Source organism: Gavialis gangeticus, unplaced genomic scaffold (assembly GCF_001723915.1).
Source record: "Gavialis gangeticus isolate Ggan-Ray unplaced genomic scaffold, GavGan_comp1, whole genome shotgun sequence".
Lineage (NCBI taxonomy): Eukaryota > Metazoa > Chordata > Crocodylia > Gavialidae > Gavialis > Gavialis gangeticus.
In genome coordinates, this window is record NW_017728994.1 from 36,457,732 (window position 1) to 36,475,572 (window position 17,841).

Below are 17,841 nucleotides of genomic sequence, written 5' to 3' on the forward strand. Positions count from 1 at the left end.
CGGGGCAGAGCGGGGGCGGCAGGGCAGAGAGCCTTTCCCGAGGTGCACGCGACGCCGCCCGGCCGCGGCCCCGCTGTGACGCGCGCCATGAGCTTACGGCGCCCCCGGCCCTGGCAGGTGGATGGCGCCGGAGGCTCGGAGCAGCGAAGTAGGGACGGGGTCATCCCTCTCCACCCCATCCTGTACAACGGTACCCTGAACTCTGCTTAAGACTAGCATCGTTATAAAAACAACCGTGAAGCTATAAAAACGAAGCCCCCCGGCGCCAAAGCCAGCGCTTGACAATGCCAGACAGCCGGTTTCTTTCTGTCCAGCGCTAATCTGAACGTGTGGCAGGGCCCTGTGTTAGGGAGGCAAGAAACTGGCCTGGCCCAGAAGGGGTGAGGGTGGGTGATGCCCCTGTCGTGGGTGCAGGAGTTCATCCTGCTTTCTTGGGTTGGCCCCTGAGAAAGTTGTTGTCCACTAGGATGAGCTTTGTCCTTATGTCTGAGGAGCAGCCTTGGTGTTCACCAGGCTCCTTAGATGCCCAGGCCAGTGAGGACTTTGAGGACAAAGATGAAGACCTTGAACGTGATTCAGTTGTCTGTGGGGAAAACAGCATAGAGAACAAAAGGCAGATTTGATGCATAGTTAGGGTTAGGTAGTTAGGGTTGCTGAGGTGATGCACTGCATTTTTCTGTACCTGTTGGGAGTTTCCTACATGCTGAAGGCTGTCCGCCAGCATCTTGCACTACAGAGGTCTAACCGAGGGGTAATGAATCCATGAGTATCTAAGGCCAGTTTATTGTCTGCCAGATGGAAATGGCATCTCCAAGCCAACCGAAGATGGTAGAAAGAATTGCTCACGAGTGGTATGTAATTGCATATGCACAGCTTGATGCAAATGTTTATGCAGTTTTATGTCTAATATTTAGAAGAGATATAAACGTGACTTTTATTTTAGAGTACTGTCATAATAAAAAATAAAAGTCAGGTGAAATATAACTTTGCTCAGGAGAAGTGTGTAAACTGATTTTATAAGTCAGTGAGTTTGCATCCATCCTAGCTGGGTAGAATCAGGTCTTCAGGCATTTTATGGAAGCTAATAATTGTCTTGAGAAAGTTGATAGCCCACGGTGAAAAGTGTTTTGAAATACTGGGAAGTTGAAGGAGTGGCAAGGTACATTCTGAATTTAAAAAACCCAATAAATGGCTGCCATTTTTTAAAGCATGAATATTCCTTGGTTTCTATGTACTTGTCTAGCACTAGGCAATTGCCTATTTCTGTATCAGATACTATGTTGACCTTGTAACCAAGTTAATGTGCTCATTTATAATAAAAGTATTTGTCTCTCAAGAAATAGATAAATATCTAGATTTTAGTGACAGAACTTTTTTTTTTTCTAATCACAGTTTCCATTGGAAGTGAAAGTATCATTTCATTTTACCTAAACAGATGTGCTTTGGCAGGCTAGGTTCTCAGTCACTGTACTTAATTTCCCAGTTACAAATGTGTGAAACAGATGCAATTTTTATAGTAGGTAGTCCTAAATAATACTTTTATCAATAAGGTAATTGTGTCTTGATTGAAAATATTTTGCTTGGACAATCTGAAATAATCTTGTCAATAATTGTAATATGTCTTATTGAATACTATCAACATGTTTACCAATACAATGGATTTTGATCCGCTGACCAAATCTCTTAGCTTTGTAGTCAACTTGTATACAACTCTGCTGTAATTAGACTAGCAAAATGCAGTTCTGAATATGTAGTTATGGGTTTTCAGTTGAAAATGCATTTTTTTCTTTACTTGGACACTTAGCATTCTTAAGTATCTTCACACTAATATTACAGTCAGAAAACAGTAAAGCCTTTCAACATTATATTCCTTTGCCACTGTGGAAAAAATAATTTTCTGATAAACAGTGGGTTGACACAGTTTTCAGTTGGTTTAATAAAGCATGCCTCTGCATTTGGTTTAAATGAAAATTTCCACTTTGATTAGCAGGTAGGAGGTTACAAAGCATGCTGGACCAGTGGGAGGTTGTGAATAGTGATTATTTGCATGGCTTCCACAGTGACGTTGCTAAAAGCCCCAAGACACCAGACCCCATGGGAACAGTTCAGTTTCCTTTAAAGTAAATATAATGAGCAGGGATCCTAGTTTTCCACAGAGAAAAGTGGGGAAATCTCAGGACAAAAAGCCCAAAACCTGTGTTTTTCTGTGGGTAAAATGAAATTCATAGGGACTTACCAAAACTGTGGTGGAAATATGAAGCATGCAGGGCAGCAGCACCTTTATTCTTGCTCTTCTTGCTGTGTCCCCCTTCCTCCACTGATTGGCAGCAGGGCCCCAGTGGCCCCATGCCTTGCTGCTTATCCATGAGAGACAAAACTGGGGCAGAAACATGGTTTTTGCCTCTTGCCCATCAGAGGCAGGGCATGGGGCCCCACAGCCAATCAGCAGCAGGAGTGGGAGGGGCGCGATGGACGACACATGCGGAAAGGCAAATTTTGCTGTGGTTTTGCTCAGGAAATGGATTTCAAGCATCCCTGATGAGTCAGTAATCTTTCTATATTTTAGTGGCAAATAGATTGGGTTCTAGAAGTGCTAAGGTGTCTCGTGAAGCTTATGAAAACTTAAAAAAAATATTAATTCCTTATATGCTGGAGAATTAGGAAGACACTTCCTGTAAACTGTAGCTCACCACTTGTAAATCTCCAGGCGTAGATGGTGAGGTGGAAGGAAGATCGCTCCATCCCAACTGTGCTTATTTGTCTTTGTTACTGGGCGAGGAGAACGAAGATAGGGAAGATGTGTTGTATATGACTGCAGCATGGCACAGGGTAACAACTTGCCCTTCTAAGCAGCTAAATTATTATTTTTTTGGTTCTCTATTTGTAAATTATCACTTCTGTTGTAGTTCTGATTATCTGTAAAGAGGAAAAAAGTAGTAGGAATATGGCTTATTCAGAATACCTTTAAAGTGTTATAAATGGTTAAATGTTATGTGTTTGATTAAAATATTTCTTTTACACAAAATATTTGGCTGTTAATCTGGAGATATAATGCAATTCTATGTTGTGCGGTCCAAAGGATGTAGTTTGTAGTTTCAAAAGAGATTCTTTGCCTACCTGTGTGTAAAGGAGCTGGCCAATAAGAGTTTTGCATGACTTCAAGCATGTAAGTACTGGTTTCCCTCGCTTTATGCTGTACGTGTATTCCTGACACACGGCACACCACTTGAATTTGCATGAAGGCAACCCACTTTACCATGTAACAAATAGGGATACATTTCAAGACCTCGACTATACTGACCCCCAAACCCATTTGTACCACTTTTACAAAACAGATTTGGTACTCACCAACAGCACACAGTACACACAAGCACAGGGTGGTGATGAATACCACAAGGGGGATGGCAACTACAGAAACACGTCGCAGACAAAAACTGAGGAGCTCAGATCCACACAAGAGACTGTATTTTGGTGGGTATCACTCCCACAATGCACCGCACAAAGCGCTGACTGCGGGCTTGCACCACACTGATCACATAAGAGTGAATTTACCTCGCATATAACATTTTTGGTATAAAAAGGGTCATTGCATAAGAGCAAATGTTCACATACAGAACATGCATAAAGTGAGGGAAACCTGTAGTTCAGGGGCTTGCCATCAGCTGAAGTGACTATTTGTGTACCTAAAATTAAGCACGTATGAGTTTGCAGCATTAAGGTCACTTAACAGTGTTTCCCAACCCTTTTCGCCTCACAGCACACTTACCTAAATAAAAAAGTACCACAGCACAGTGGACGCATAGCGGGGGGAGTGGCATGTGGCCAGCTAAACACCGATCGGGAGGGTGGTGTGCAGCCAGCCAGATGTCATTTTGGGTTGGAGCCATGCCCCCCATCTGTCTGTGTCCACATTAGCAGTAGGCGGGGGGTGCGGCTCCAGCCCCAAAATGCAGCATACCGGTTGGGAAACGCTGACTTAGGAAACGTTTCACAGTATAAAGGAACATGTTTTTAAGTAACAGGATTTTGGAGGGTTGGTTATTTTTTTAATAGGAAAATTGTTCTGAAGCCTTAATATTTGTCTGCATTCTGACTCATGTAGGGTAAATGTAGTAGGTTGTATCTTGCAGCATCAGATCCTTGTTTGGAGCCTATCCTGGGACTGGCCAGAGAATATGCCATATGAAATCCAGGATATGCAGTCTTGGTGTTAAATGTATTCAGCCCTTGCTTATTAGGTAGTGGCTGTCCTGCACGAATTCAAAGCACCACACCCTTTGGATTATCAGCATTTTTGTGCACGCTGCGTTCACCCACCTTTGTACTCATTTTATGCTGAAATTCACTGAACAAGTTCTGAGGTGACCTTATTTTCTCCAGACTATAGACTGCAAGGCCAGAGTGACTGCGTCACGGGAGAAATTATTATTGTTATTAGTTGCTAAACTGATCTTTCTAAAATAAAAGTTAACGGTGCTCTTCCTTCTCCCTCCTTATGTTCATAAGCCTGTAATGGGTACGACAAGTTAGGAGATTCTTGCCCAGTAGAAGAATGAATATGGATATATTGTAATTGCTCAGTCACCCTTTTATCAAGTGCAGACTACATCCAGTTACCTGAAAGGGTTAAAAAATAAAGTATAAAATAGTATGGGGCAAATGATCCCATCTCCTAAGAGGAACCGTAGTCATCCTCAGAGGAGACTTGTAGTGTTCTCCCTAAAGAAGGAAGAAACCAGTCTTGAAACCGTCTGGCAAGTAATTGGCAAGTAATATGTTTGCCAACCCTGTCTATCCCAGAGGATCTACAAAATGCAGCTGTTTCCCCCCATTTTTCCTGTAACAACACAGCTCCCTCTCACAGAGTGTAAAAAATATTGTGAGTGCAATCAAGACTACTTCACTTATTTGGAAGGGTGTCCTGGTGCATGGCATTCACAGGTGATGTAGTCTAGATCACAGGAAGCAGAGAACAGATAGAAAGTGACTTGGACAGATGAGACACATCCTGGAGGCACGTCTGGAATGGTATGATCTGTGCATCAGCAGGAAAAACAGAGTACATGTCGTACTCACTTTCAAGTGATGGTGAGGGAAACATACCTGTGGCATTAGATTACCAGCATGTACCATCTGTGCAAAAATCTGGAGTTCACTGTGCAAGAAAATAGGACAGATGAGGAAATGAAGATCAGAATAAATAAGGCACATTCAAGATGGAGGGCAGCAAGTAGAATGGTTTGCATAGGAAAATGTCAGTTCACTTTAGGGGAAAATTCTGCAAGACGGTGATAAGGTTGGTCCTGCTGTATGGTTGAGCAGTGAAGAAACAATAGGTGTGGAGGGTGACAAGGTAGATTTGTGGAGTCAACCAAATCCTGTAAGGAAGGAGGAGGTGTGGTAACAGACAAAAGAGATATCAGTAGGCCAAGGGGTGAGTGAAAGCAGGTGGATGGTTTGGGCATCTAACAAGAAGGCCTGAAGAATGTGTTACTCTGAGAGTCAAGGGCAGGATAAAGAGGGGATGACTCGAGGATGCCCCCAGCCCTGCTTTGCAGGTGGCATGCTTGAAGGAAGAGGAAGAAACAGAAGTTCAATCTCATTAGTGCTAGTGGTACTATTTCAGACATTTCAGTTGGGTAGTTGTAAGCTTTGAGGCCTGCTTGTTTCTGAAGGGAAGGTAATGACTCTATTCCCCTGGCCAGTTCCTAGGAATTAGTGGTCTTGCCTGACTCTTATGCTTCTTTTCCTCCCTAAATTTTCTACTTAAAAAGAAATGAAAAAATAGGTGAGGTTTAGTTCTGGTTTACACTAGAGCTACACAGAATACTAGTGCATTCTAAATTCACTTTCCAATGGCTGAGAGAGGGGTTTTTTTCCCTCGGTGGTGGCAGTTTTTTCCAAAGTATTAAGCCAGTTCCCATAACAGCTGTGCTGAATTGTAAACATATATCCAGAATTTTTCCATTTTAGCTGTTTGTCTGTGCTGAATTCAGTGGCTTAGTCTAGTGATCTTTCAGTTGAATATGTAGGTACCACAATGCAGGGAAAAACTGAAACAAAATGGGCATATGGCAAAGATGCTGAATTAGAACTGCAACGAGGAGTGGAATAAATCAGGGGATATAACTAAAACTTTACTATGTTGTTGTTAATGCTCAGTATAAACAATTAGTTTTAGGGCACACATTTTATTTTGTGCGGGTACAGGTGAAAAATAAGGAGAGGCATATACATCTAATGATGATGATCTACTATTTTTACCAGCAACACAAATTCGAGCTAGATAAAATCATGTTGTTAACTCCAGAGTGCTCATAGCTTGATTTCTGTTAGCAGCAGTATTGAAGCTGTTATCAAAGTCCTGCAATGTACTGTAACAAACTCTTCTCATTTTATTGTACAAGTGTACTTAAAGCAGCAACATAAGTAAGTAAACAGTATATTTTCACAAAACATTTCTACTTGGAACAAAAACTGGTAAATTAAATGAGTGTACACTAAAAATGCCACGTACTGAATTTATTAATTGTAATAGCGCTCTTTTTCTGAAAAATTGCAAAATAACTCTATGCTCTCTTTTGTTTTTAGAATTCTGTATTCCCATTTTCTTACTGTAGAATTTTATTACAGTGTGTAACTGTAAGGCAAAGCATAGAGGAGTTTGAAGGCTCAGATTTACTGTGCACCCTAGGAACGGACAACAAGTCATGTCTACTCTGTCAAAGGGCTTTGTAGAGAGCCCAGCAGCGAAGCACAGCATCAGCAGTCTGTGCACGCTATATGCAAAAGGATGTAATGTATTTGGCGGGGCGGGGAGTGGGCGCTCACTAGCATCGTCCTTGTTGATGCAGGCAGAACCAGAAGCTTCCCTACGTGCAGGATTTTCTTCTTGTACGTAAGGGTGGGAAGTTCTAATCACACAGCACTGATGCCTGGCTTTGCAGAGACCCTGCTCTTTATGTCTGCACAGGGGAGATAGTGACATATAGACAAATAGGAGTGGAGACTGGGATAGTGTCTTTTGTCCGCCTTCTGGCCTGTGCAGATTTAGTGAAAAAAAAATTTAGCTTTGACCAGTCTTCTCTTTTTGTACAGCTCCTCCGGTGGAGAGACTCTGCTACTACAGTTCAAGTGATGTTCTGTTGCATTGGATGTTGAGCAAGTGCAGAGGCACAGATTGTCTCCTGAGGGTGGGCCAGGATTGTGGACAGACACTGCCGCACTTTATACAGGCCCTTCATCTGGAAGGTGTGGGGTCCTGTGGAAGAGGTTCTGATAGAGATTCTCTCCCCACTTCCTCTCCTCTGCAGAATTTTCTGTAAGGAGGGATGATCTGGACCTAGTGCTCTGTGCTTTATTTTTCTGAAAGAAGGTATTGTGTTTGGCGAATTTTCGTTCTGATGGCAAAGTTAGCCTGACAGCCATGTTGATTTATAGACAGATGTCTTTTGTTCAGAGAGAGCTTATGGAAGGCAAAGTTACTGTTTTGATTAACTTCAAGTGACCCATAACTGAGACACAGTTTCTTTATTATGAATTAACTTTCTGAAAGAGCCTGAGTGAATACATGCTAACTCCTATTGAAATGCAGTGGGAGATGGACACCTAACTTTTTCAGCTCTTGAGCATCTAGCCTATATATTTTGTACAATATGCAAAATTATTAATATTCCTTCTGTTTTATATTTAGTGAATTGGAAAGGTGGAGGACCATCTGATGCCAATGATTTAAAAAACCTCAGTTAAATCCATATAAGTTCTGTGTAAGCTAGAGTGGGATAACTTTACATCTGAGATTTGGAAGAGTATTTTTGTTTTTGCTTTCTGACTAATTATTTGAATTCTTCTTGTTGTTTGAGAGAGATTTTTGCATGATTATTGTACCACTTTCTAATGGCTGAAGGGCTTACTAGCCCATTCAGCCTTTCTTATTAAATTAAATCCTTTTGTCAGGGAATAAATCACAGAACAGTAATTACTAACATTATTTTAAGATATGGAAGCATTCTATACTGTAATTTTTAATATCTGGATACCAAAATATATCTGTTCTGGATTTTTTCATATACCACATACACTACTACTTTGAATTTATTAGCAAAAATCCAATTGGTTTAAAAGAAAACAGCATTTGGAGTCTGTGACTCACCAAAGTATCATACAGATATTTACAGGCAAGGGAGAGAAATTTCCAGAAGTGCGTAATCACAGTGATTATTTTTTGAGACTTACATTACATAGGTACCTTGAAAAAAATACTTTCTTTTTAAATGCAACTTTTCATGAAAGTGTTATACAAAATATTAACAAAAACATTAAAGGTATTAAAGTTAAAGTTATAAAATATGTCATAAACTCATTATACAAACTAGTCATTCATAATGTTATAAACATTTGCAATATTGTAATTGCATGTTGAAGTAGTAGTCATGGTGTCTTCTGGTTAAAAAAGCTATTAGCTTGTATATTTTAATCCTTGGGTGTTAAAAATTATACAAGGAGTAAAGGTGGAAATTGATGAAGTGATTAATACTATTTAAATAAGTTCAAGCTACTCCCTGGTTTTGAATTCTGAATTAATAACCCCTACCTTGGGACATTGACTTGATTTGGGGCACCTGCTTCACATTATTAATAAATTTTGGGATAAAATCTAAACCTCTTTTTTTCTTCACTTGGATAATTGTTTTACAATCCTATCCTCTTAGTCTCTACTGCTATCATAATTACTTTCAATGATCTTGTCTGCCCTACAAAGTTCTGCTGGCATACTGCTCCTGACAGTTTTCTTGGCAGAGAGTATTGACTCCTGGCTGCCCTTGATGGTACAGTATCCTGACAGCATCATCTCATCTGTAAAGGACATGCAGCTTTATGCACTGGAATCCCACAACTCTATGTGGCATGCTGTGTTAGGGAGAAATTTTGCAATGTATTGTGGGACACCACCACTCTGTTTATGGAATTAAGGGTTTTGGCTCAAATTTCCCTCAAATCGCTCAGTTATGTCTCATATCTTTGTCAGTCTGTAAGGCAACATCTGATCCTTTCTATGACGCCCTGATACCCCTGAATTTCCATCTTCATCCCCTTGGTCTGCTTCTTGTGCTGATACCCCTTTATCCTCCTTGAAGATAAGTATCTTCTCTTGAAGTTTAATTTCATAGCATCATAATAGTGTACAACAAGGTGAAAGAGGACAGAAGTGTAAGAAGGTTTATGACTAGAATTTTGTGTATTTGTTAATGATGAATCCTTTGTGTAGTTACCAGTGAAACTTGAAGAATTTACGTAATTGTTGTCTGAATATTAAGAAATAACCACGCAGTGATTATGTAAATCTCTATATTTTGTTTTGCTTAGGGTTGTCGTTAGGTAGTCATTACCAGGATTTTTATGCTGCTTGTTAATTAAGAAATAACTGTGCACTCATTATGGAAAACAGGATTTTTCTCAGCCTATTACAGGGCACCGTTTTGGAAAATTGAGAAAAGTGGTTATCAGTTAGAATTTAAGGCCCTGCTGACACAGCAGCTGAGTCAGGGAACCTACCAGTACGTATTCCAGGGGCAGGCAAAATACAGCCCACCAAGACATTCTATCCGGCACGCAGGGCCCCTAAAAATGTAGAAAATTAATATGTATTTGCTCCTGGCTGCCTGTCAAAGATGACAGGAGCCCGGGGCAGTAGGGCCCAGGGGAAGCCAGCGGCTGGACCTAGGGAAAGCCAGCAGCAAGGCCCTGCCCCTACAACCAGAACTCAATGCTTAGCAGAGTCTTCTGGCCTGGGACCGTGGGGCTGTTCCCGCTTCTCTGCTCCAGAGAAGGAAACACGGCCCTCAACAGCTTGCGAAACTCAGTAGGTGGCCCTCTGTCCAAAACAGTTGCCTGCCCCTTACGTACGTTAACTTCTCGTAACTCCTGGCAGTTTCTGAAAGAGCAGTGCAGATCTGCTTCATCAGCTCTGCTGGCAGCACATGTACCCTTTGCAATACACAGATACCAAAGAGACCATGTCAGTTGGCAGAAGGGATGGGCAAGACCATGCGTGTCTTCTGTCAGTTCTTGTGTGGCTGTAGCAGATTCCTTTTGCATAAAGGGGTCACATTAGTCTGCCCTCAGAAAGAAGGGTTTCTTTCTTCACAGAACAGCTGTGTGTGTGGATACACTTAGAGCTTTGCTGGCAGTATTATATCATATCATCAATACCATCCTGTCATCCCTATACTTCAGTTGGTTGAGATAGTTTTAGATTTGTATAACGTGTTTGGGGGTGGATTACAGTTGAGCATATTAATATAAGTGTTTTCTGTATCTAAAAAATGAACAAAGCTGTATCCAGTTCCACTCAAAGGGACTTCCTATTTAAATATCTCTTTGCTATTGTAGAGTAATTTGTTACTTTTATTAATTCATATTTCAGTATCATGTGGAGGCAACAATCAGAGTAGATTATCTTTTTGTGGTGTGTGTGGTATACAAATTTAGGAGAGATACATGTGCAGCTCTTTGAGGTGTTGCTAATACCATTCCAACCAACATACCTAGGTGTAAGAGATGAAATATTGCATTGATTTTATTGTGAAACCTGTGGCCTCTTTTGTAGCCACCTTTTTGTATTTCTTGCCATTCATGTTTTTGGTAGCATTAGAAAAATGTCAAGTTTGTCCTGGTACCACATTTTTCACGTGTATATTAGAATTTGTTCCATGAGCTAAATGGCCTCCTGCATTGAAATCCACTAGAGATTTTATTTATTTTTGGATGTTTGGAATGGCTTTTCTGCTAACCTCCTTCATTGTGGCTTGACCTAGAGTGTATCTAGATGGATGCTGCCTTTCCTAGGCTGTTATGCACTGCTAGAAGTTAGAGGAGGTGTTGAATTTCTGCTGCTTCCAGATATTGTCTGAATTTCTTATTGGCTTTCTTTTCTGTTAACACTACTTAAAGGTTGTAATTACCTCAGTAAATTTAATCTCCTTAACGTACGCACTTTAGGAGCAGGGGACACTGGGGAAGGGGATGCTACACCAAAAGAAAGTTGCATGGAAGGTTCTTGCATCATCCTAGAAATGGATTTTTTGTGGAGCTACAGGCTGCCCAAATAGTGACCTTTTCTGGGACGATGCTAGGAAACAAGCCAACTGCTTGTGGCCTTCCTGCTCTGTAGTCCAGCACGTTTTGTTTTGGGAGTGGATTAGACATGGGCCTAATATATGGGCTCCCAGAAGAGGCTGTGTTTTATTGGATGTGGGGAACTGAGCATCACAAATTGACTTTTTAGGTGTGGTTGGTATTATTGTTGGCTGCTAGTTCAAGCAGTAGGAGCGTAAGAATAGGAAAACATAGATACAGAAAGGGGGGAAGGGTTTGTGGAACCCATTTGTTTCAGCCTGGCTTGTAGCCAGTGCTGGGGGGGAAACGACAACGATTCAAGCCAGTGATTTAGGCAGGAAGAGATTCTTGAACTGCCAGCCTCTCCTAAACTTTCTGCTTCTGCAGTGAACTTTTTATTTCATAGTAGAAAAAGTTGTTCAAAAAGGAAGTTGTTTTTATTAATTTTCTCGCATGAAAAGTATTGCTTGGAATAGAGTTCAATAAAAACATGCTTGCTCACAGCTTAGTTTTGAACAAATTTATTGTATGTCATTTTACTTGTTAGAAGTTGCTTGTGTGGGTGAGTTTTGTGTAGGCTTTTGACAGCTCTTTTGTAGCAAAACTTTTTCTTACTTCCCCAGTTCCTTAAAGAGTGAACAATAGTGCTTTTTGGAAAAAAAATCAGTAAATCACTTGAAATGAAAACTTAGTTTGTGCCAGTTGGGCCAACTCCTGAAATCTTTATTTGGGCAGAAAGCATGTTTTCTTCAATAACAACTGTTGAATTTTTGGATTTGGTCCTGTGTCAGAAATTCAATCTGTATTTATGTGGGGAGCAGCGGGAGAGGAAGGGGGGGCGGGAACACCTTGGTTTGAGACCTGAGAGGTAAATGAAAGAGGGCATGGCTTGCACACCTTTTATTCTAAAATGTGCAGATCTCATCCAGTTTTTGAGCTCTGAAAAATGTTTGCTTTTTTTTAGATACAAAAACCACAAAAGGCTCTGAAAGCTGGGTCTTCTGCTTAAGCCCAAATATGCTTTGTTATCTCTATCTTGGTATTTGTGAAGCTTCAGGAAACAGAAACCGTATAAAATGAGCTCTTGGCCATCCACAGTTCAGTCTTTATTCTTGATAAAGTCTACAGTAAGTACAGTGGTCCAGCTAAACCTATGGTACAAATGGAGCACAGCAGAGGTTACTTTGCACTTCCGTGTTAGTTAAAGCAAGCCTCCAGCAACCCATACCTACTGTGATCCCAAATGGGCTGTTCCACAAATTACAAATAGGCCATGCTTTATTTGTCCTATACTGGATGCTGGATAACACAAAACGACTTCATACACACAGAACTAACCAGCTCCTTTGCAAAAGGGTATTGACAGAGGTGCTTCTCTCTCCAAGTATCATTCATGGCACTGCGCTAGTATTTCTCTTTTTCCCATGATAAAGCTCCTGGCATCAGGTTGTGAGGAGGAGAAGCAAAGAGCAGTTGTGTTAACTCAGCACATGCAAAGACTCCCCTTACAGTGGGGTAATTTCCTCTGAGTCAGTTAAGGAAGTGTTATGATTCCTTTATGTTGGAGGCAATAATAAAGGATCATAATGAGCCTTATGCACTGGTACAGTTCCAAGATTTATACCAGTGGTTTTCAGAATGTGTTGTGCAGAACCCTGGGGCTAGGGACAGACATTACACACATCTGGTTTAAGTGATCAGAAACGGGTTTAACCCTGTAATAGAACAGATGTTCAGTGCACATAAACCAGTTTGAAAATGGCTAAAACCAGTTTGAGATAAACCAGGTTGAATGTAGTATCAGACTTAACTGATTTGGTTCAAACTGGTTTATGCAATGTCTGTCCCAGACCCCTTGCTCATTTAAGATAAACCAGACACCCCCAGCATCCTGGCTTCTGGGCTCGGCGGGGCTCTCTGCTCCACTGCAGGGCTGGCCCCTCTGCTCTGCTCCCCAGCCTGAGCAAAGACCGAGGTCTGGCCAGAGAGAGGTTTAATTCCCCCCTTCCATGTGCCACCAGCAGGGACCTGATCCAGACACAAGCAGTTTGAGGGACTACCCTATCATATCAAGGTCTGCATCTGAATCCAGAGAGTTGGCAACTGAGAGCACATTGCTGCGGCTTTTGATTTGCATGCTGCTCAGGACTAGCCTTTTGGGTTTTATGATATTAATTTCCTATATCACATGATGACTTTGACATTCACAGCCAGTCTTCTGTTATAAATGCTCAAGAGTTGGGAATTAGAACATCCACTACTAGCTTCAGGCTTCTTATTCATGTGTGGCTTAAACAAATCATTTCCTTGCCAAAAACAGTTTTTGGTAATGATGACCACAGCATGTCTAAATAGTTGCTTGTACTTGTTGAGAACTGCATAGGGACTTTTTTTAATCAGTCAGCTCATATCCATGTTATATTTTGAGTGCAGTTTATAATCATTTCTCAAAAACACCAGTGGTGCAGGTGGAACAAGTGGTGCTTGAAATGTTTCAGCCATACCCTGTTACTGATCGTACTTTATGTTCAAGCTCAGAGAGTCATCTGGCCTATTTTTAATCATAGAATCATCAGAGAATTGCCTAAATTTGCACTCCAGGTACATATGTCTATCACAATATATACCAATATTTTTGTGTCTGACTTTTATTCTGCCGTTAGTACTTAAAAGGTGCTAATTTTCAGTCCAGATAATGTTTCAAAAATATATTGCTGATATATTTTCTTAAAAACTTATTACTGTAATATGCTTTACCGATTTCCAGATGAAGTCAGTGGAGCCACGCAAATGCTTTGAAAGGGAAGTCTGCGTTTTATTTTTTTCAGTAGTACGATACTCCAGGTGCTAATACCATAAGCATGACCTAAGAGCCTAGATGGACATTTGAATTTTCTTACAAACTGAATGATTTCTTTGTCATATTTCATGTTACCACATGACAACAATCAGTATATTTGTACTCAAGTTCCTCTTTGGATAAAAGGCTCGGACAGAGGGGGCAGTTTGCTTTAGCTTGCTGAATTGATTTTTTCCCATTTTGTTCTTTGTGGGCAGATGGAAAGAATGGAAAGAAACAGAGATCTTAGTTTGCAGACACAGGGCAACATGGAGCAGTCCTTCACTGTTAGTTCATTGGTAGGTATTATAATATGATGCTCAATTAAAGTATTACCTTCTATTTCAGAACAGCGAGTAAATGATATCATCAAGTGTAGTTTAGGTGTATTGGCTGCCAGTTGAAAAGTTTTTCCAATGTTCTGTCTCCTGCCCATGTGTTCTTTACCCATTTGCTCCCTAGTCTGGGACATTTTAAATGTACATGAAAATAAAAAGTACACTTGATTTGTTAGGTTGCTCTCTAACCTGTTTTAACTATTATCTCCCTCCATTTTTTAATCTACAAAGACTGAGCCTTTAAATAAAAGAAGAAGTTGTTTCTCAGCATAGTAATTCCTTTCAGAATAGCATGAGAAAAAATTAATTGCATTCTGAAACGTGGCTTCATTGTCTATTGTTTTGTTTATTAATATTTATGTTCATTGTTTAAATATATAAGAGTAATACTGAAATGAGGTATTGATTTGATTCTGCAATCAAGCTGAGCCCAAGAGTAAGCACCACAATCATTAGGAAGGGTTTCTAGCATCAGGACCTAAATATAATATGTTCAGTTCCTATAGATCGGACCCTTTGTGGGGGATTCATATCTTAGGAAATCTAGGTGGCTGTCCTGGCAGGATTGTTCTTGCATTTCTTTTAATCCTTATCTTTATTTCTTTATTTGTTTTTTCACAATATTTAAATGTTGAGGGTTTTTTAAATACAGTTATTTTGTCATTTTTAAAGTAACTGAAGAAGCATGTTAGAAGCTTTTCATTGTTGCCAATACTCGGGGTACTGGAGTTTTTTTGTTGTTTTTTGTTGGGTTTTTTAAAAGGTTAAAAGTTTTCCCCAGGTGTCTTGAAAAAGGGAATACGTGAATGAGGTGGCCCCAGCCAGACTGAAGTGTAATCTCTGATGTGTTGACTGTTTTGCAGAAAAAGCTAACTGCCATTCCTGACCACACAGATGTTTCTGTGACCCCAGAGGAGCGAGTTCGTGCCTTAACCAAGCTTGGCTGTAATATCACAATAAATGAGGATATTACTCCACGTCGCTACTTCAGATCTGGAGTAGAGATGGAACGAATGGCATCTGTATATCTTGAGGAAGGAAACCTGGAAAATGCTTTTGTATTTTATAATAAGTTTATAACGTAAGACAGTCTCTTATGTTTGTAGTTAATGATTGTGATGGATAGATGGATATAATGAATTGCTGCAATGAAAATGTGGCTCAGGAGTCCACCAGTCTAAAACTTGGAAAAACTATTAATGATTTTTGTACAGAATATCTTTGTCCTTCTGAGATCTTTATGCTAATCAGTTCCTCTGCCAGGCCTCTTGTTATAATACCTAGTGTAGCTGTCCCATTTGCCTATTCACTACTAGTCCTGGTTTATGTTTAAAGTGCTACATTTGTTTTTTATTCTGCCAAGCTAAGATGTGAACTCTATCGGCTATCTTATTTTCTGTTTATATGCACATGATGAAAACAGACCACCAGAAGCTTCACAAGCTCACTTAGCTCAATTTATAAGCTTTCCCAGATGAGCATCCTCAGCATCAGTGCAGTCAAAAGACTGGTTTTTTTCTTGCACTCAAGCAAACCATACAAAGGGGCTTATTGCATCTTTTCCTGCTGCTTTTCCACAAAAAGGTTAGATAGAATTTATCCCATAATTTTAAAAAACTATGCAAAATGTACTGTACATGCTTGACATGTGATTTTTTTTTCTCTTCTTCCTCCCAAAGATTTAAAAACAAATTACACTATAGCAATCAAGAGACTTCTTAATTGAGAGCTGTTTCCATAACAGATTAAAGCTTTCTAATCAGCCATTTTGTTTCTAGAGCTTTTCAAGTTAATATATTAGATATCTAACGGCACTTTTTTCCCTTCATTCTGTTCATACTCTAAAAGTATTATAGCTGAACCCTTTTTATTTAAACATTCTAAAAAAATTGGGGATGATAGAAGAACTAAAGATTTCCAGCCTGGAAGGTAAACTTTCCATAATACTATAGTTGAATGTAAACAGGGATAGTGCAATACATTCTACATATACAATAGTGTTTAGTGGTGTTGGTGTTTTAATAATTTAGATGTCTAGACAAGCTGCCCATTGTTATAACTCACAGCACAACTAACTCTGATCAGAAAGCTGCATTAATATGTCAGTGTAGCATGCCTGATCTCATCAAATTATGCCTTTTACTTAAGGAAGTGAAAATGAGGGTGGTCATCAGATTTTGTTACAGAGATGAGCTGTTGTACAGCCTGGAGGCTTCTGGTGCCATGTATAGTTAGTCCTTTTCTTATAGATCACTAATGAAAAACAACGAAAACCCTTTGTCTATCAAAAATTATGTATCCATACAACTCCTTGCCAGCATGTCAGTTTAAGTGTAGAAGTATAGAAAATGTCTATAAATCAAAATGGAATACAGTGTTTGACATCTGTGATTTGTGAACCTTATTTTTCTTTCAACTTAAAAGCTACCATGGATCTTCATCTGGCTAATAAGGCAAAAAAATGTGCATGCTTAATTTTCCAGCTTATTCGTAGAAGAGCTGCCCAATCACCGAGACTATCATCAATGTGCAGTACCAGAAAAACAAGATATTATTAAGGTATTACTTTGCTTAACATTTCATAATTTTCTCTTCCAATACAACTGATGGATGTTTCCCAGTATGCTTTTTCCCTGACTGCAAAATGTTGCACTCGGTTGATAAAACAGTGTTTAACCGACTAGTTCTTAACAGCATTGTGTATCGGCCATAAATTTATCATTTAAATTTAACAGCTTGATCATGGCTGGAATTCTGAAGATGGTGAACAAATTGCTTTTATTCATTACAACCAGTGTATACACTCTTGGAAGCTCAATTAAAATCTCTTAAGAGTTATGTATATTTTTAGATATGCTGATTTAATAATACTTAGGATCTGATTCCACTTCCACTTAAATGATAGCTGCTGCCTGGTCCTCTTACTGATAAAAATATAGGGATTCGTGGTATTATTATTATTATTATTATTAGATAGTATTAGGTAGATTAGTATTATTAGTAGATTATTATTATTAGATAGGATTGTTAACCAAAGTATCTTCTCCTTTAACACCAAAATATGTATTCTATTTTACATTTGCATTTTTACCAAAGTATGCTTTTGCCTACTACTATATTGGTTTAATTTTAGTTCTTTTACTGCAGGAAAGGGCAATTATTTTGGGTGAAGGGCTGCTTACTGAGTTTTGGCAAGCCATCAAGGGCTGTATGACAGGCAGCCAGGGGCAGATAAATATTAATTTTCTAAATTTTTTAGGGGCCCCACAGAACAGATAGAATAGCCTGGCAGGCCACATCTGGCCCGTGGGCCACATTTTACCCACCCCTGCGTTAAAGGGTTTTTTTTTTTAAATATCTGTTTTTGAATTAAAAACACATAGAATTATCCCAAAAATTTGCTGAGACATGGAAAACTGTCTCCCTATCAGAAGTTTGTGCATCCTGCTGCTCTGCAGTGATTCCTAAGTGATTCTGGAAAGGTGCATGTTGTTGCCTTCTTTATAGTCACTGACATCTCTATGCTGAACTGATTGTACTTAAATC

General features: G+C 39.7%; 1 protein-coding gene across 1 annotated transcript in view; it reads left to right on the forward strand.

Annotated features, from left to right (window-relative positions):
• The first annotated feature begins 307 nt into the window (after positions 1-307).
• The window catches only part of STAMBPL1 (STAM binding protein like 1), a 29,826-nt gene continuing 12,292 nt past the window's right edge, over positions 308-17,841 (forward strand). Inside the window, exons 1-5 of the mRNA XM_019502577.1 lie at positions 308-851; positions 1,436-1,516; positions 14,176-14,256; positions 15,159-15,376; positions 16,779-16,854. Of these exons, the coding sequence (XP_019358122.1) occupies positions 1,436-1,516; positions 14,176-14,256; positions 15,159-15,376; positions 16,779-16,854 (456 nt within the window). The 5' untranslated portion in view covers positions 308-851. The remainder of the gene's footprint in view (positions 852-1,435; positions 1,517-14,175; positions 14,257-15,158; positions 15,377-16,778; positions 16,855-17,841) is intronic.